This window comes from Stegostoma tigrinum, chromosome 4, assembly GCF_030684315.1.
Source record: "Stegostoma tigrinum isolate sSteTig4 chromosome 4, sSteTig4.hap1, whole genome shotgun sequence".
Lineage (NCBI taxonomy): Eukaryota > Metazoa > Chordata > Chondrichthyes > Orectolobiformes > Stegostomatidae > Stegostoma > Stegostoma tigrinum.
In genome coordinates this window covers 72,919,673-72,940,884 of record NC_081357.1, presented here as the reverse complement: position 1 = coordinate 72,940,884, position 21,212 = coordinate 72,919,673, and the positions used below count along the sequence as shown (strand labels likewise).

General features: G+C 40.0%; 1 protein-coding gene across 2 annotated transcripts in view; it reads left to right on the top strand.

Annotated features, from left to right (window-relative positions):
* The first annotated feature begins 534 nt into the window (after positions 1-534).
* The window catches only part of ptchd4 (patched domain containing 4), a 76,701-nt gene continuing 56,023 nt past the window's right edge, over positions 535-21,212 (top strand). Inside the window, exon 1 of one of the 2 annotated variants that reach the window (XM_048531602.2) lies at positions 535-1,345. In XM_048531602.2, the coding sequence (XP_048387559.2) occupies positions 911-1,345 (435 nt within the window). In that variant the 5' untranslated portion in view covers positions 535-910. Of the gene's footprint in view, positions 1,520-21,212 lie in introns of both variants that reach the window. The other variant, XM_048531601.2, reaches the window with a different exon arrangement.

The following is a 21,212-nucleotide window of genomic DNA, read 5'->3' as shown; positions in this document are numbered from 1 at the left end:
GATAATTGAGACATTTACCTTTATTGATAAAAATCTATTTCAAATGAGAGCAATTGGAAAGTCAGCAAGAGGGAAATACATAAAGCTCGGTAATTTATCGTGGAACCATGCACATCTCAAATTTGAATTTAGTTCTAAACAAACACACTACAGGAAATACTGTGTCTACTGTTCATACACACACAGAGAAAAACGCCGCTATTTTGGGTTAAACCACTGGTACAAACAGAGAGCGCTGGAGACCAAACTCAATATCTCCAGCCTTTGATTCCTGATTTAACAGTTGCAGGGACTCCGTGATGCCGGGAAAGACTATCAGAACGCGACTCAGCTTCTTTCGGGTTGGAAGATTCATTCGTGAATACAAATTCAAATCCAAACAATGAATGAAATTTGTTTTTTTTCCGGACCCGCGACCGTGTATTAGCATAGGGAACCGCAAACTACAACTTCTGCAATTTTTAAAGCAGCAACCGATCGTTCCAAGTTTAATCAATTGCAGCAAAATCTTGCTCGTCCACTGAAGGACTCTACTTCAGCGCCTGCACTCCATTCAGTCAGGATCCAGCGTTGTGGGGAAGGCTCTATAAATAGACATTCGGCGTCCTCCCCCATTCAGAACCATACACTTGATTCCTGTAGCTCGATAAATTAGAGTACGCCTATACAGCACTTCCAACAGTCAGTCCTATACTGCTCCCTAATGCACACATGTATGGAGGGCGATGCGGTGAAAACGATACAACTATTACCGCTCAGTGGCGAAACGAGGACTGGCCTCTAACAAGGAAGGAAAAAAAGCCCCGAGTGATCAATAGTTGGCCGTCTGCTGCGAAACTGCTGCAGTGCTTTCCCGAGTAATACCCAAAAGGGACTGGTGTGGATTAACATGTAAAAAGGGCAAAGCCAGATGTCAGATGAGCTTTACAGGAAGAGCCAGGGCTGGGGGATCTGCAAGAGCTGCAGGAGGATGCTGCGACAAGTCGTGCACTCAGGGCTGAAGGGATGTTTCTACTGGTTGGGATTATTCGTGAGCAGGCATCCCGTCTTTTTCCTGACAGTCCCCTCCATCCTGTCCATCCTGTTCGGGGCGACCTTCCTTAATAAATTTCACCGGGAAACTGACTTGGAGTTGCTGGTGGCGCCCAAGCACAGCCTGGCCAAGATCGAGAGGACCCTGGTGAACAGTCTGTTCTCCATCAACCAGTCCAAAAACAGCCTGTACTCGGACCTGCATACGCCTGGCAGATACGGCAGGGTGGTACTTACCTCCCGTTCGGGGGCTGACATCCTGGAGAGAGCCGATCAGATTTTGCAAATGCACAAAGCCGTGCTGGAGATGCGAGTGAACGGCTCGGGCTTCAATTATTCTTTCTCTCATATCTGTATGTTGCGGAACAGTGACAAAAGGTGCGTGCTTGACGATATCATCGAAGTGTTAGAGGATCTTAGTCAAGCCGCACTGTCTAATAATACCGCACCGAGGAAGTCACTGCGCTACCCTAATACTAAATTAAAGGTGAACCCTAACGTTCATTCTCTTGAGTGTGTGTGTGTGTGTGTGTGTGGAGATTGTCGTTGCAAATAGCTATTGTTTTAATTGCTTCATTTTCCCCCTCCCCCCAATTTGATGCTGCTGCTTTATTTTGGAGCTGGCTGGAGCCGAGTCCTGCTCACACCGCGGGGGCTTTTCCATTCTTTCATTTATAGACAGCAGGAAAATCAGGGGATGCCTTGTTTACTTTTCAGCCACTGAATTATATGTCCTCAATAAGCAAAAAAAAACAAACCCTCCATTACCGATTCCCAAACAATCGTCAAGTAATTCAGACCAGCATAAAATGTGTTCATTGTAAACTGTTCGGGAAGTTGGTAATACTTTTCAGTATTATATGTCTCAAGATCAATATGGGTATTCTGCTAAACCACGGCACTTTAAAGATATGAGACCAATAAAGGTGCTCGCACTCAGCTGCCTTTTCATCCAGGCAGCTGAATGATGTGTTGCAGAAACGAATTGTCTTGAATAAAAGAATAACAATATCGATTGTTTTAATGGCTTCAAGTCTACTCCCACGAATATAGAGTTTCATTTGCAGTTTGTTATTCAAAAATCTAAGTATTCTTTCCCTAAGATTCAGAGGCGTGTGTTTACGTTATGTGGAATGCAATTTGATGATTTTCTTCCACTCCTCAGAACTCAATAGTCCTGAACTTTGAGAACCATGCTCCCTCTATTCCTTGTAGACTGTCATAGAGCTCAGAGGGGATTAGCATATGCAAGGATTCCCAGGATAGCTGCAAGGTTCTTATGCAGTTGCAATGCAGGAAGTTTTATCGGACCTTTTAAAGTATTGGCTTCTGATAACTATCCACTTTCCTGTTAATATCGTGTTGATCAGAACATGATCAAAAATAATTATTAGTTGAACAATGCTTTTGCAGAATTCTATCTGCAAAGTAAGGAAAAACATAGAAGATCCAATTGATCGAAATCTCTGTACCTACACTCAAAATTCAGGCTGGAAAGTCAAATTGTAGGATGACAGTGAATTGAAATGGGCACCTCTCCAACTGTTGTCATATTCCTGTGCAAAGGATACAAGAATGGAAGTTGGTTATTTAGAAAAGTGTACGAAAGGTTTACTGGTTTATTGACAGTATTAAATAAAAAAGAAAAATTATATTTTGAGAGTTGCACTGTTAACTTGTCATTACTTATTTATTAAGAGTTGACACTCAAAATGGTCATGAGTGTTTTAAACAATTTCCTAAAGTGTCGCATTAGATTGTAGGTTTTGTATTCTTTGACAAGATTGATGTTGATACAGTATTTATTTTGGACATTTTCCCTTTAAGTTTAGTTTTATGCTATACACAGTGGAATCATTTCAGGTTAACACCAATAACTTTGCTCACATTGAGATGGCACCTCATATGTTTTCGTAAGAGAGTTATTCAGTTTGAACTTTTCCAGTTAGGCTGTTAAATCTGGCCTTATGCTATTTGAAAGAGTCCCAGGACATAAGCCTACAATGATTGAAAATAAGGAGTGCCTGCCATTATTGGCTTGAGCAACATGATATAGGAGCTAACTCATTATAAAGCATGATCAGCTATTATATAATATACATTTGTTTTAACAGTTGTGGCATGAGCAGAAGTCATGTTAAAACAAAACAAATTAAATGGAAGGACTATTGGGTGTTATCCTGAACTGCTTAAAAGAGCTAATAAAGTTTTTTTTGTTGATAATAAAATGTGAGGCTGGATGAACACAGCAGGCCAAGCAGCATCTCAGGAGCACAAAAGCTGACGTTTCGGGCCTAGACCCTTCATCAGAGAGGGGGATGGGGGGAGGGAACTGGAATAAATAGGGAGAGAGGGGGAGGCGGACCGAAGATGGAGAGTAAAGAAGATAGGTGGAGAGGGTGTAGGTGGGGAGGTAGGGAGGGGATAGGTCAGTCCAGGGAAGACGGACAGGTCAAGGAGGTGGGATGAGGTTAGTAGGTAGCTGGGGGTGCGGCTTGGGGTGGGAGGAAGGGATGGGTGAGAGGAAGAACCGGTTCGGGAGGCAGAGACAGGTTGGACTGGTTTTGGGATGCAGTGGGTGGGGGGGAAGAGCTGGGCTGGTTGTGTGGTGCAGTGGGGGGAGGGGATGAACTGGGCTGGTTGAGGGATGCAGTGGGGGAAGGGGAGATTTTGAAACTGGTGAAGTCCACATTGATACCATATGGCTGCAGGGTTCCCAGGCGGAATATGAGTTGCTGTTCCTGCAACCTTCGGGTGGCATCATTGTGGCAGTGCAGGAGGCCCATGATGGACATGTCATCAAGAGAATGGGAGGGGGAGTGGAAATGGTTTGCGACTGGGAGGTGCAGTTGTTTGTTGCGAACTGAGCGGAGGTGTTCTGCAAAGCGGTCCCCAAGCCTCCGCTTGGTTTCCCCAATGTAGAGAAAGCCGCACCGGGTACAGTGGATGCAGGAACAGCAACTCATATTCCGCCTGGGAAGGTTGCAGGAACAGCAACTCATATTCCGCCTGGGAACCCTGCAGCCATATGGTATCAATGTGGACTTCACCAGTTTCAAAATCTCCCCTTCCCCCACTGCATCCCTCAACCAGCCCAGTTCATCCCCTCCCCCCACTGCACCACACAACCAGCCCAGCTCTTCCCCCCCACCCACTGCATCCCAAAACCAGTCCAACCTGTCTCTGCCTCCCGAACCGGTTCTTCCTCTCACCCATCCCTTCCTCCCACCCCAAGCCGCACCCCCAGCTACCTACTAACCTCATCCCACCTCCTTGACCTGTCCGTCTTCCCTGGACTGACCTATCCCCTCCCTACCTCCCCACCTACACCCTCTCCACCTATCTTCTTTACTCTCCATCTTCGGTCCGCCTCCCCCTCTCTCCCTATTTATTCCAGTTCCCTCCCCCCATCCCCCTCTCTGATGAAGGGTCTAGGCCCGAAACGTCAGCTTTTGTGCTCCTGAGATGCTGCTTGGCCTGCTGTGTTCATCCAGCCTCACATTTTATTATCTTGGAATCTCCAGCATCTGCAGTTCCCATTATCTCTGATAAAGTTTTTTTTGTGTAGTGTGCATGAAATTGTTATTGTGTATCTTGCTAGTGGGTGAATGTGCCATTAAGCAGATCTTTTGTGTTATGTGAAGCTGCTGTCAGGAACACTTTTCCTGTGCATGAATTACCAGTAGGTATGTCTTGCTTACATATTCATATACAGGATTGTTTGTAAGTTTAACTCTGTTACCTGACATGTTAATAGGTTAAAAAAATGCTATCTTTCTTCACTTGAAATGCTTCATTACCACTGAAAGTGGGAAGATGGGGGGAATGCACATATCTATGAAAAGATGCATATGTTGGAGTGAATTAAATTAATGTAATTCCAATGATAATAGAGACAACATGAATTATATTTATGTAGCAAGGTGCTTCGAAGTGTCTTAAACAAGAAGTGTTGACACTGAGCTATATGTAGAGAGATAAGGGATGGTTTTACTAACGAGGTATGCTTAAAGGACCATTTTAAAGGAAAAGAGACACAGGTAGGTAGGGAAAGTTTGGAAGGAAATTTCCAAGTTTAGGGCCTTGGCAATTGGAGATATACTCTCCAATGGTAGCCTGCTTAAAATCAGGATGCTCAAGAGGTTGGAATTGAAAGAGTGCAAATATCTTGAGGGATTGCAAGGAAATTAAGTCATCAAAAAGGATAGGGCCCTAGAGGGATGTGAAGAACAAGGATAAGAATATTAAAATAGTTAATCTGAGTCAGGGTAGGCCAGTGAGCACAGAGGTGATAAGTAAATAAGAGTTAATTCAACCATAACAGTGCAGTTTTGGATGATTTCGTGCTTACTGTGGGTCGACATGACAAGTCGGTCAGGGTGCATTGGAATGGTCAAGCTAGATGTATTAAAAGCAGTAAAGAAATAATGTGTATCGTATCAAAATATCAATAAAATAAAGGCACAGTAGTGCATAAGAATATCATTACTTGAGCTGTGTTAAATACTTTTGTGAGCAGGATGCAGTGGTGTGGAATTACACCAAGTTAAAAAGCAGAATAAGTTGTTACCAGAATCAGTGGTCTTATTGAAGCAACAGTAGATGAACTGACCACAGATCATTTTCACCAACAACAGCATTAATGAGTGAATAGAAATGCCAGATACATTTGGAAATTAACTACGTATGACCAAAATTAACTTATTACATTTTATTTTCCTGAAAGACTGCATTTAAACAGTAATTTTGATGGTAGCCCTGATATATGGTGCTAATGGATGATACTGAATTCACTGGCGTGAGGGCGATGAATTAATGCGAAAGGAAGAGGTACAAAAGTATGTCAAGAATTTTCTTTTTCTTTAATCATTTTTCTCAGTGTCAGAAGCAATATGTGCTCCAAGGCAGATAACCCAACTACTCTCTGATGAAGGGTCTAGGCTCGAAATGTCAGCTTTTGTGCTCCTGAGATGCTGCTTTGCCTGCTGTGTTCATCCAGCTCCACACTTTGTTATCTTAACCCAACTACATATGTCATTGATAGTAGGAACTGCAGATGTTGGAGAATCTGAGATAACAAGGTGTGGAGCTGGATGAACATAGCAGACCAAGCAGCATCACAGGAGCAGGAGAGCTGGCATTTTGCGCCTAGGCCCATATGTCATTCAGTGTTCAAACCAAAGGAACAAGAGAATAGGAATAAAAGATATCAGGGAATCAACTACATCATCCTTAATCTGTTTCATCATGGACAAATGCACCAACCTCCTTCAACAGCCTTGTTGAATTTTTCACTGACTGCCCCTTTTTTTATCTGATCAAACCTGAGGCAACATTTGCTGTGGTCTTTTCATTTCAACCCCATCCTGACAGCTTCAAAAGCTTCATTTTTAGCTACTGTCTTTTCTTCACCTAATTCTGTCCATTGGCAAATTGTGTGTAGATCTGGAGTCAAGTTTTACATGCATTCTCATCTCTTTCACCTGCCTAAACTCACTGACTGTTTTTACACTGTAAGACAGCCAGTCTCACACCCAGTCTTGCATAAGCTGCAATTTCCTTCAGCCAAACAATCAGAAGACAAAGCACTGAAAACAGCCAATGCTGGAGATCACAACAGGTCAGACAGCATTCATGGAGAGAAAGCAAGCTAAAATTTTGAGCCTAGATGACTCTTCAACAGAGCTGTGATCTCTAGCATTGGTTGTTTTCAGTACAGGTTCCAGTATCTGTAATAATTTTCTCCTACAGATGACAAAAACAATTGTCTGGGTCTCAAAAATCAAGTTCTTTGTAATCGTAACTAGGTTACCAACATAAATCATACTGGTGACAAGCTTGTAACTTAGAACTGCCACTCATGCAAGTAAACACTAGGTACACCGTTATATTCAACCACTAGTCAGATAATCTCCCACAGCATTGTGCGCAGTAAGGCGGAGAATAATTGTCACTTCCTTACCGATCTGAAGTTGTCATTTGACTCTCGTTTGGTATTTCCATTTTGTCTTACATTTATTTGTTGCTTTTTCTTAACTTTCTCTTTTGTTTCTCTCTCCACTTCTTATTCTTTAACTCTACTTTCATTGAAAGATGATGGTTGGGTGACAAGGAAAGTAGACACCAAAGGCTTTTAACGCATGTTGATTCGGGCAAGTTAAGGAATGTTATGGAATGTTTTAAACACATAGCCATTTGAATATTGTATTAACTCTCAAATTGATGTGATCCATTAATTGACTGACCCTTGATTTTCCCAATACAAATCCACGTTGCTGTGCCTTCTTCACTTTTATTACAATCCCATCACTTTCTGTTTTACTGGTCAACTTGTGTATCCAACCTTTGTAACATCCAGTCCCTTACTCCAGGGCAACCAATTCACCATTGTCACTTTTTTTGCATCCAGTTGCTTCCTTCAAGAAACCAAAAACCCCTTATCCCCAAACAGTTTTGCTGCATTTGTCATTATATAGCATAAATCATGACAAAGAAGTGAATTTGATATATACGGTAATCTGATTTTTGTCTTCAAAATTTTGCTTTTCATATTTTTGACTTCCAAGTTTCCCTTCACTTTAGGAATAACATATTATCCCTACATTTGGAGGTAGCCTCACTTTTGCACTCCACAACTTTTTTTTTATTGACATGTTATAACTCGGTTCAGGGATAAGGAAGCGATATTGCTTGTGCTGTGAAGATGCAGAGGATGTTCAGACACAGAGAATAGCCCATGTGTAAATGTCAAAAAGGTAAGCACGCACATCTCCATTTACAGAAGAGTTGTTTTGAGACTTTAAACACTAACTTACATCCCGTATCTCAGTTTTTGGCCTTTACATTATTTGGTATACTTCTTTATTTGTTTGGGGAACGTGGGTGTCACTGGCTAAGCCGCATTTATTTATTGTGCATCCTTAATTATCCAGAGTGTAGGCCAATCCAAAGGATGGCCAATCTCCTTCTTAGTTAACCAAGTGGGGAACTGACACGGTCAGCATTAGACCAGGTTTTTAGTCCAGAGTTAACTGAATTCAAATTTCACCGTCAGCAGTAGTGAGATTCAAGTCCATGGCCTCAGAGCATTGTCCTGGGGTTCTGGTTTATAAATCTAGTCGTAACTCTACCACTTGTCCACTGCCTCCACCCTGTATACTCTTATAATAGTGATTTCCTGACCATTAATGTGAACTGAAACTACTTTTTTTTTCTTGAAAATCATCCTAACTGACGTTGTCTCAAACCCAAAGTTGAAAGGAGTGTTACCTGGATTGAGAATGTGTTTATTTAATCACTTCAAATTGACATTTAAGCACCTTTTCCATACAAATGCAAACCAACACATTGTGTATTTCCAATGTTTTCTATTTTTATCTACCTTGAAACAAGAAGAGAATTACTCTTGATTATCACAGTATACAGTATTGTTTCACTCACAGTACCTCGGTCTGGACTAGATTTGCTTTCGATTCAGTTCCAAGTCTTTTCTATAAGTGAACCATGTACCCAGTAGTTTACCTTCATTGTACAATATTCATCGTCCAATATTTATTATCCAATTGTTACCTGAAAAGAATATTGCCTTTCGTATGACCTCATGTAGCAGAGGAATAAGTACAACAAATTTCAACTGTTTTGTAACAGTGTTTATTGCATAGAAAATAATGAATCTGGACACATTGACCCTAAAAGTGAATTAAATAAATTTACAGATTAATGTTCTTCCTGAACCCATTTAGCACTGTGCGAGAATTTCCTTTCACTAAACCGAATTATTCACAAACTCTCACAAATTGCTATTGAAAAACATCTCTATCTTCTCAGAGCTGAATAGATAGACTGACAATTTAATTCTAATCTCATTGGCCATCCCTCGCCCTACTGTATTTATTTTGATTCTTTTGTAAATTATTGGCATATTTGGTAAGGGCAGCATCTGGGGCCCCCTTTGGTAGCAATAACGGAAGACAGATCACTATGTGAGTGGCTATAAATTAAGAGAGGGAAATGTGCAAGGTGACCTGGATATCCTCACATGCCAGTTGCTGAAAAGAAGTATGCAGGTGGAGCAAGTGGTGAAGAAGGCAAATAGTATGTTGGCAAACATGCTGAGAGGATTCAAGTACAGGAGCAGGGATGTCTTGCTGCGGCTACATAGGATGTTGGTGAGTTCCCACCTGAAATATTGTGTGCACTTTTGATCTTCTTGCATGAGGAAGGATGTTTTTGCTACAGACGAAGTGCAGCAAAGGTTTACCATATTGTTTTCATGGAGGGCAGAACTAACGAGTGAGAAGAGGTTGAATCGGTTAGGATTATGTTCACTGGAGTTAAGGAGTTTGACGGTGGATCTCACAGAAACCTATAAAATTCTAACAGGGTAGATGCTGGAAGATTGATTCTGATGGCAGCAGAGTCCAGAAATCAGGGTTTATAATCTAAGGATAAAGTGTATCATTTAGGACTGAGATGAGAAATTTCTTCACACAGGAAGTAGTAAGGTGTGAAATCTACAACAACAGAAAGCAGTCAAGACCAAATCATTGTATGATTTCAAGAACGTGTTAGATATAGCTCTTGGGGCTAAAGGCATCAAAGGATGTAGGGGTAAAGCAGGAATAGGTTATTAAGTTGGATGATCGGCCATGAACATAATGAATGGTGGAACAGGCACGAAAGGCCAAATGGCCTACTCCTGCTCCTATTTTTCGTGTTTCTATGCCCATCCCTAATTGGTTTTTAACAAGCAGTGTGCTGGGCATTTCATTTCAGAATATTAACCATGTTACCGGGGTTCTAGATCCAAATGTAGCACAGACAAAATAAGATTTTCTTCTGTAAAGGACACAAGTGAACCAGGTGGGTTTTTACAACTATAGATGATTGCGGCACGGTGACTATTACTGAAACTAGGTTTTAGTTCAAGATTTTATTACTTGCATGTAAATTCCACCAACTGCCATGATAGGATTGTATTCCATGTACACAGAATGGTAGCTTGGGACACAGGATTACACTTCTAGTGACATCGCCACTGTGCCACAGGACCACACATCCCACCCTGCCCCAAGGAGTGGTTAGTTACATTGCCAATAAAATCAATAGCCATGCTCCCAGGAGTGAGCTCTGCAAGTCGGCACTTGATGCACTCATATGATTGCAACTATTCAAACAAACCCATGTATGTATTATGATTGTTATTGTTGAAAAGTGGAATAGCTTCACCACTGTTTCCAAATAATAGTTGTAATAATTTATATGGGAACCTCATTGCAATTTGGAAGATATTCGGTCAGTTGGTTCGGTTTTGTTCCAGCAGGTTCGTCATTTAAATAAGATACTGAACTTCAGTCTTAAAAAGCTTTTAATTTTGCTTGGAAGATCTCTCTAAGGTTTGGCCAGTTGTTGTCTAATATTAGAATTACTTTGTTATAGTGTTTTCACAACTTCAGAACATCCTGAGGGATGTCACAGCTATTTCTGAAATGTAGTCACTGTTGGAATAAAGAAATATGCAGCCAATTTTCAGACAGAAAATTTTTAATAGCAATTAGTTAAACATCCATATAATAGGGAAGAATTGTTGCTTGCTCCATCTGCTTACTGGAGTAAAACAAGTATAAAATAGAACGAATGTCTATCTCAAATATTTTGCAATAGAAACATACATGGAAACTATCAGATCAAAAATTAGGTGAGATCAATTTTAAGACATATGGGTCAGCCGTTTAAAGCAGTTTCTAAGCTCCTTGCTTATGTCAGTGACAAGTCTGAACCACTAGTGAACTTGTGCCAGAAATTGGACTCACCCAAGTTCTGATGCATTCAGGATTTTCGGGACATGTACATATCTAACCAGCAGATGCTACTGAAAAATATGCAAATTACATTTTCTTTCAGAATCTCTGACTCCAGAATACTTCAACCAGCTGCTTTTGTCCCCTTTGCCACTTGGATCCAGCAAAGAGCCACCAATCTCAAACTCTGAATTGTATGCTTGTGTAGGAGCATTCCTTGTGAAAATGCAACAGTAATTCAGCTCAGATAACAAAGTGTGGAGCTGGATGAACACAGCAGGCCAAGCAGCATCTCAGGGGCACAAATGCTGATGTTTTGGGCCTAGACCCTTCATCAGAGAGCAATTGGTCAGCTCAATTGTTTAGATAAGGCTCGAACAACAACTTCATTCTATCTTTAAGCCTTCATCATTTGGTCCTCCTATTTTTCGTAATTTTTGTAAATTCATAGTGAAGCTTTGTAGGAATATTGCAGTTAATGTACATTTGGATTTTTAAAAGGCATTTGACCAACTACCAAAAGATTGTCTTAGCAAAGTTAAAGCCCATGAATTAGAAGTGACAGAAAGCAAAATGTTGCGGCGAATGATTGTTTTTCATACATGAGGGAAGCGTACAGTCATGTTCTTGATATGTCAATATCTGGACCACTTATTTATTTACATATTGCTGATTTGGGTTTGAGTATAGGATATAATTTAAATCTTTGTAAAGAAAATTACACTTTTAAATGTAGTAAACAATGAGGCAGATACTAACAAACTTCAGGATAACATAGACTGGCAAACTGAGCACTCATTTGGCAGATGCAATTTTATGCGGAGAGGATACACATAAGGCAATATGAAGGAAATGAATTTTAAAGGTTATGCAAGAACAGAGAAATCTGAAGTGCAGTGCACAAATTTTGAAGATGATGGAATAAATTTAGATGGTTGCCACAAATGCATATGAGATCTCTGCCTTCAGCAATAGATGGCTCCATTACAAGAGAAAAAATGCTATATTCCAACCTTTAAAAACCTCTACTTAAGCATCAACTAGCATATCCTGTTCAGTTCTGGATACCATACTTCAGAGAGGATGTTAGGCTTTAGAGAGGGTGTAGATGGGATTTACCAGTATAATGCTGGGAGGATGCTCTTCAGTTACATATTTGGAGAAGTGGGTTTCTCCTCAGAGCAGGAAAAGGATAAGGAGGTAACTAACGGTGATACTGAAAATCATGAATGCTTTTGACAATAGACAATGCAGAGAAAGTTTTGCAGATAGCAATGGGGTCAATAATCACAGAAAATATCTTCTAAATGATTTGCATAATGAAAGAGGACAATGATGATGTCAAATCATAGAATAGAATAATTGAATCCCTACATTATGGAAACAAGCCAATTGGCCCATTGAGTCCACGCCACCCCTCTTAACAGCATCCCACCCAGATCCAACCCCTACGCTATCCTTGTAACCTTGCATTTTACATGCCTAATCCACCTAGAATGCATGATAAAATATTATTTGTGCAATTACATTGTTGTAATCTGATACATTCTGCACGGACGAAAATGTTCCTGTGACAGTATTTAAAGAGGACCATAGCTCTTCTGGTCTTCTACATCCATAGCATCATTGATTCAGGGAGTCATACAGCACACAAGCAGGCTATTTGTCTCATCATGGCTGTACCAATCCTTTGTCAGAATTATCCAATTAATCTCATTTCCCTATATTTTCCAGATAGCTCTGTAAGTTGTTTCCTTGCAATGATTTGTCCAATTCGCTTTTGAATGTTACTATTGAATCTGTTCCTACTATGCTTTCAGAATTTGTACTTCAGATAATAACAAGTTGCTGTATAAAACATGTGCAAATTTCTTAATGATACATTTAGTTAGTACCATGAAACAAGAGCCCAAACTCACATTATCTCCCAACTTTCACAGGACTCTTTAGCTCATGTACTTACATCATAGAGGCATAGAAGCCTACAGCACAGAAAAAGACCCCAAGGCCCCGAGTTTGTGCCAGTCAAAAACAATCACCCAATCATTTTAACCCCTTCTTCCAGCACTTGACCCACAGTGTTGTATGGCATGGCAGCTACATATCCAAATGGGTTTCTCTCTCTACAAGGCTTAGAGGCAGTGAGTTTCTGATTCCCACCACCCTCTGCATGAAAATGCTTTTCCTCACATCCTCTCGAAAGTTCCTTTCCATTACCTTAAATCTATAACCTCTGGTCGTTCATCCCTCCACCAAGGAGAAAGGTTCCTTCCCTATCTGTCCACCTTATAATTTTTACATCTCAGTCGTGTACCACCTCAGTCTCCACTGTACCAAGGAAAACAATCCAGTGTCCCCAATTTCTCTTCATAATTAAAACTCCCCAATCCAGGCAATATTCTGGTAAATTTCCTCTGCATCATATCACATCCCTCCTATAATGTGAATTTCATCTTTGAGATGATGCAATATTTTCCAATGCTATTTCCACAATTTCATAATTTCTTGAATTACACTCTTATCTTTCAAGCTTATTTTCAGGGCCTCATTGGTCGAATTTGCCGGTTTTCAGTTACATGTGTTCATTGGGGCTATTGATAAATATTTTACAATGATTCTCCTATTAAACCATTCTAATTTCATAACAGGCTGTTGAACCACAGTAACTTCTTTTCTTCCTTCAGATGCTAATTAACCCTTGGGCTTCAGCAGCATCTTAATTAGTCAAGGTCAAAAAAATATTGACACATCCCAGAGGACAATTGTTTTTTAAGTTTACATTTGGTTGCTCTCACATTATTGTGAATGTCTCATCTGACCTTAGCTCCTAGGTACAAGCTAGGTGCAACTATCACAACCTAAGGATAATAAATCCACTAGAATATTTCGAGAGAGACAAAGCGTACAACTAACATAATCCTCAACATATTTCAAGCTGATAAACAGAAAGATACTTGGCGTTTTACTAAATTTCTAACAATTCTAATTGTTAAAATAAATTCTAACCTATAATACTTATACATTTCAGTCAGAAATGTGTTATTTTTGCACTAAGATAAAATATACTGCAATAATTAAAAACAAGCTAAAGTTGATAATTGCATGATTGCACAAACTTTAGGAGACAGTTAAATTCAATTTGCTCAGGTAAATACGGCAGACAGCCTTCAGCCTTAGGTTTGTAACTTACTGTGCTGTTATCATGCACAAATATTTTCCAGCGAATGTTCACAATTGTAATATGGACTCCTAAGTATTATGCACTAACAAAATAAGCTCAACCATAATCATGCAAACCCAGTGACAGCACCTTTAAATGCTAGAAATATGGACAGATACCAAAATTCACTCACACTTGAGATCACTTACCACAAAAAGAGCAAAGTCTGAAATGTGGAAATATTTCACTGTTCCCAAATCCACTCCCCTATTCTGATTTCACCCTCTGCAATTCCAGAGACGCTGTGACAGGTTAGAATTCCAACTGTTGCAGTCTCTCCATGGATACCATCTAAAATAAGTTGCAATTCCACCTTAGGCAAGAAATAGGACAGAAAAAGTAAAATTTTAAACTAGAATTTTGTTGGTGTATTTGTTGTAAATTTACTTGTTAAACCTTAATGTTGAATTGTACAGCAACAATAGGTGAAAATAACTGTTCCCTTTTTTGGTTTCCTTAATCCTTATTGCAGAGTTTCCTTGTTTTTAGCTTCTGTATCTCAGATTGCTTGATCAGCTGAACCCCATCTTTCTGTATTTCATAAAATGCTTACACGATTGCACGACTACAGAATAATTTTGTGTCATGCCCTGGGATCAAATGGAGAACCTGCATTCATTTAATTCAGCTATTGATTTGATCACATGATACTCCTTGAATTGAAAAGCAGGAAAATATTCTGTTTTGGACTTCTTACGTGCTAACTACCAAAGAAAATGCAGTATGACAGTAAGAGTAAAACAAAAACGCTGCAGCAACACTACCTATATTGCTTATAGCAGTTATTAAGGGCTGGCTTTTACATCCAGCTTGCGGAGCACTTTAGCAGACCTGGAAGTGGACATAATATCCACAGTGAATTAATGTCAGCTGGGTAATTAATTATCTAGATATGAAAGTAATGTATGTGAATACATGGAATGTGGTAAATAAAATTGATGAGCAACAAGCACAGATTGCATTATGGAAATATGATACTATGACTAAAACAAAGACTGAACTCAAAGAAGGACAGGAGTGGGTCTTAAATATTTCTGGATACAAAGGTGTTCAGGAAATATAGGAAGCAAAAGGAGAGCAGTGATGATGCTTATTAGGGATATCAATGCACCATTTTCAGAGAGAGAATGTTCTAGAGGGGCCAAGGACAGAATCTACTTGGCTACAGTTATTGAATATTGCAGTTGCATTGTTCAGTGTTGTCTCTCAGTTGCCAATTAATGGGAAGGATGAAGAAAAATACATTTGCAAGGAAATCAGAGAGAGCTGCAAGAATTATAGCAGTTGGGTATCTTCAATTATTTGAACATAGACTGAGATAGTTTGGGCATTGAGTGCACAAGTATAGCAGTATCATTCCACTCCCATGGGAGATGAAGTGTTGCTGGATCTGGCTCTTGGTGGGCTGAGTTGTCATTTGGAGAGCATTTAGAGACACTGATCATTTTATCATAAGGTTTAGGTTGGCAGTGGAAGACAGCAAGGAGCAAATGAGTAAGAAAAATTAACTGGAAGGTATTCAGCAATCTGTTAAGTTGTGGCTGGATAAATTGAAACCAAAGGTTGGCAGGCAAAATGGTAATGAACAATGGACTGTCTTGAAAGAAGACACCATTTCGGCACATTCGAGGTATATCCCCACAAAGAGAAAAGATAGGACAAACATATTCAGAGCCCCCTGGATGATGAGATAGATAAAGATTAAGAGAAAGAAGAAAATGATTGCGCAGAAATTTCAAGTGGATAATACAACTGAGAATCAGCCTGAACAGTATGGAACGTTCAAAAAGAAGGTAGAAAAGCAAATAAGAAAAGCAGAGAGAGAATATAAAAAGAAATGAGAAGCTAACATAGAAGGGAATCCAAAAATTCCTGTCTGGTATTTATATAGTAAAGGGATGGTAAAAAGAGGACTAGGGCTAATTAGAGACCAAAAAGGGGATTTACTGATGGAGTCAGAAAGCATAGCTGAGATATTAATGAGTACTTTGCATCTTTGTCTTTACCAAGGATAAGCTATATCAAACACTTGAAGGCTTTAGCATTGATAAGGAGGAGTTTTTGGACATAAGACCATAAAACGTAGGAGCTAAAGGAGGCCATTTAACACATTGGGTCTGTTCTACCATTCAACGAGGTCGTAGCCGATCTGTTCTAATCCCAACTCCACTTTCCTTAATAATTAAGAATTAATTATTAATTAACTCCTTAAGAATCCATAATTCTTTATTTCACTATTGGCTAACGTTGTCTAACTGAGCCTTGAACATACTTAATAAACCAGCTTCTACAGCCCTCTGTGGTAAAGGATTCCATGGATTCACTGCTACCTGGGGGAGGGTAAAAATTCTTCCTGTTTTCTGTGTTAAGTGGGTGACCATTTTTTCTGAAATTATGCCCAGTCACTACCACAAAGAGGACAACCATTCAACTTACACCCTGTCAAGACTACTTAAACATTTAAATAGGATTACCTGTCATTATCTTCAATACTGTAATGAGTACAAGCCCAAACTACTCATACGTTCTTCATTAAAAAATTCCTCCATGCCTGGAATCAACCCTGTGAATCATCCATAGACTGCCTCTGATGCCAGTGTATCTTTCCTTAGTAAGGAGACCGTCAGTGCTTACAGTTTTCTAGGTGTGGTGTAGCTAGTGCCTTGTATAGTTTTAGCAAAACCTCCCTACTTTTAAATTCTATTCTGTAAGAAATAAGTGTCTACGTTCCATTTGCCTTCCCTATAATCTGCTGAAAGTGGCTGCTCGCATTTTGTTTATCAGGACTAGAACAGGATCATTCAGGACACTGTGGGCAGTGAAATTGGAAATTGCAGTCACTGCCCATTATTTTCCTTTCTTCCTTAGGTCATTAATTGGCCAATTAAGTGCCTCAACGATACATCAATGGATAGTTTTAGTTGTGACAATGCAGAAGTGCTGGGAAAGGCACATATAGCATTTCATAAACCCCACCCACATGCAAATCCGTCACATGGGAGCATAAAATTTAGCCTTGGTTTGTTGATTCATAGAAAATTAGTAAGTTGTTCAAAACTGCTGTGTTAAATCACAATATAAACTATATTCTAATGTAGCTGTTTTTTTCATTTTTATCTCCTACGTTGACAAAGTTGCTTTGATGGTTTTTGCCACTCTATTACACTTATGTGCACTGCCAATGAAACACTTATCAAACAGTTTGAATAGTATTTCAATGTGGTTTTATTTTAACTGAATGGCTTGAAGCTACCATAGACTTTAATCACAACCAGGTTGAATAAAATCTGTATCAATTTAAACTCAATTGTTATTTCTTTGAGCGAAGTTGCTTGTAAGCTCCTTATGTACCTTGTCAAAGTGTGCTATCCTTGATAAAAATATTGTGTCACTGAAACATTCACTAGATTGGATTCTAATAGCCTTGAGTGGGGTCTTTCAACTAATCTGAACATAACATAACTAATCATTCCTTGCATCCATCCTTAGAAAGTATGTTATTTACCATCGCTCACCAAAGAAACATTGGGCAGAATTATCTATTCCCTTGAACAGTGAGCAATGACAAGGAATGTGGTAAAATACGGCAAAATGGAAAATATTTCCCATTTTACCCTTAAGGTTTAAATGATGAGTTCTGAATCTCACTAATGAGTGGTTACTACTTTATTTCTATATATTTGCATCTGACTAATAGTCCAGCAGAACTCATTTCTCTACTGCTTCCAATTTTTTTATTGCATCCGAGAAGCTAGATGGCACCAGTTTTTGAACTGAATGTCAAAGCAGATACCTGGCAGCAGCAGTTCACCACTTGTCTCTCCTGGCCTTCACCTAGCTTTGTTTTCATTACAACGTCCCTGCATGTTGTAGGAACATCATCCATCTTCACTTTTCATCCAAGTAATTTAGTATTGGCAAGCCACCCCTGTCACCACATCATCCCGTCTGCTCTCAGACCAATGATATACAGGCTGTATCTTATGGCTTTTAGCTTCATTTCATAGTGCTCATTTGTTTTGCAGATCCCTGCTTCTGTGGCCCACATTGCTTTTTTACCATACCAGGAAAGTCGGGCAACTTGTGGCTTGGTGAACCAAGCAGTCAATAGAGTGGGCATGTGGCTTTATGGCACCATGCTGCATCAATGCCAAACCTACAACATGTCAGCAAAGATACCACATGTGCTTCCAGCAAATGGTCATGTCTGAAAGCCAAAGTGAAATAGTCCTTTCTGAGAACAAGGAGGACTGTGATCATTCGGGAGTTTCTGCCACAATCAGAAAATGGGCTCATTTGATTCCATTTCAGATAGTTGGATCGGGTCAGTCAGGTGCTTGGGGATCCATGTCAATGCAGTCTGGGGACTAAGCCACAGTCAGTCCTGCAGATAAGTAGGAACCACTCCAGGAGTTACATGCAGGTCAATCTGGGTGCAGTGGAGACATCAGTTTGTTGGGTTGGCCAATTCTTTCTGCGATAAGACAAAGGGAGGGATTAAGGACAATTAAAGTAGATTAAATATCTGTTAATGGAGATGCAGGAATAAGTGATGTGAAGATGTGTCCCCAGTGAGTGAATAGAACAGAAAGAAGAGCAGTAGTTTGGGTGGATGAGGTGGCTGACAGTCATAGAGTAGGTCTTGATGCATTCAAGAGCAGGAGTTATAATCCATGAACCTTAGCGAGAAGCATGTAGAGTGGGAGGTTTAGTGTGGGTTGTGGTTCTGTGAGTACAAGGTAGCAGAGGGAAGTTAGTGGTATTTACACCTAGAATCCCTACGGTGTGGAAACAGGCCATTTGGCCCAACAAGTCCACACCAGCTCTCTGAAGAGCATCCCACCCAGACTCACCCCATACCCTATCCCTGCAGCCTTGTATTTCCCATGGCTAATCCACTTAGCCTATACATTCCTGGACATTATGGGCAATTTAGCATGGCCAAGCCACCTAACCTACACATTTTTGGACAGTGGGAGAAAACTGGAGCACTCGGAGGAAGCCCGCACTGACACAGGAGAATGTGTAAACTCCACACAGTCATTCGTCTGAGCGTGGAAGTGGACACGGCTCCCCGGCATTGTGAGGCAGCAATGCTAACCACTGAGCCACAATGCCGGGAAGTCCAGAAGGTTGCTACCCTTCATCCAGCACTGCTGTGCATTATATTTTGCCAGAGAAAGTGCCCTGGCCTGGGTACACTGTCTTAGTCCAGGATAACTGGATCTGGTGGCATTGCCTCCATTGCTAGTCAGCAGGATGCAATATTGCCCTCCTCTCCACAATCCTTTCTCCTGTGAAGTAAAGACAGAAATTGCTGGGGAAATTCCACTGGTGTGGCAGCCTCAGTCAAAGTTTCAAGCCCAGTGACCCCTTATTTAGGGTCATTGGATCCAAATTGTCGATTCTGCTTTCTCTCCATAGATGCTGCCTCACCTGCTGAGTTTCTCCTAAATTTCTGTTTTTGTTTCAGAATTCCAGCATCTGCAATTATTTGTTTAATTTGAGGAAATAACTTACCTTTCTGAGTCATTTCCCATGGCATGACACTGCAGGACCACAATGTGTTCATAGTTCCTGACCTGCAGTATCTGAAGTGCTGTTGAGCTGGGCTTTAAATATGGTGCTCATGGCGTGAACATTGCAAAGTCCCAGCAGTGACAATTAGTCAGCCTCCTACTAAGCAATTTTACAAAATAGGCACTGTGGCAGTCAGTTGCATAATAATAAAATAAACAGTAGAAGGTTACTTGGAAAAAGTTGCCATGGGCCATGGCACACTGAGTGTAATGATAAAACATTTTGCCTAAAAAATATCAAAATTTACCCCATTATTTTATTTCTTGCACCAGTAATTTTTTGCTCTATTTTAGTGAGATTGCTAATTTAACACTATTTTAGTGTCAGCTTCAAGCTGTGAGCCCATATTTCTTACGAGTAAGCAGACAGAAAACACATTTCCAACTATATCTCTGGAAAAGCCATTTTTCTATGACATATAGTAATTGGGTATGTGGTCATCCCTACTAAAGTATACTGCCCAGAGCTGCATACAGTACCTCAGGTGAGATCTAACCCAATACCCTGTAATAGTTCAACATATCTTTCCTGTTCTTGTATTACATGCCCAAATTAGTAAAACACAGAATACTGTTTACCTTATTAAGTACTCTCTAGCTGTCCTGCTACCTATTATGACTTATGAACATATACACCTATGCCTCTGTGCTCCCGCACATCCTTGAGAATATTACCATTCATTACTCTCTATGTCTGTCTATGTTCATTATACCAGAGTGTTTCACCTCATACTTACCTGCATTGAACTTCAATCTGCCACTTATCTACCCATGACTCTGTTATGGTAATGTCTATTTGAAGTTGTACACTGTCTTTCTTATGTTTTAGAATTCTCCCAGGTTTTATGTCATCTGCAAACTTTGAAATTAACCATTACATAACAATTTTATACATCAGAAAAAGCAACAATACCTGGAAAGTTCCACTACAAATCTTCTAGCCCAAAAAATATCAGTTGATCCTTACCCTCTTTATCCTATCATTCAGCCAACTTTCAAGGCTTGGGTGTCATCATATACCAGTCGCTCAAAGTGTGCAGTTGCAACAGGTGGTAAAGGGAGCAAATGGTATGTGGATCTTTATAGTGAGAAGATTTAAGTACAAGAACAAAGATGTCTTGCTGCAATTATACGGGTCCTTGGTGAGACCACACCTAGAAAACTGTATGCAGTTTTTGTCTCCTTATCTGAGGAAGAATATTCTTGCTATAGATTGAGTGCAGCAAAGGCTTATCAAATTGATTCCTAGAATGGCTGGACTGATGTATGAGGAGATATTGAGTTAGTTAGGATTACATTCAGTGGACTTTAGAAGAATGAGGGGATATCACATTGAAAGCTACAAAATTCTAACAGAAAAAGATAGGATAAATGCAGGAAAGACATTCCAATGGTGGAGTAATCCAGAACCAGGGTCACAGTCTACCTATATGGGGTAAACCATGTAAGACTGAGATGAGAAGAAATTTCTTCACTCAGAAAGTGGTGAGCCCGTTTAATTTGCTACACAGAAAGCGGTCAAGCCAAACATTGTGCGATTTCAAGAAAATATTGGACATATCACTTAGGGCAAAAGGAATC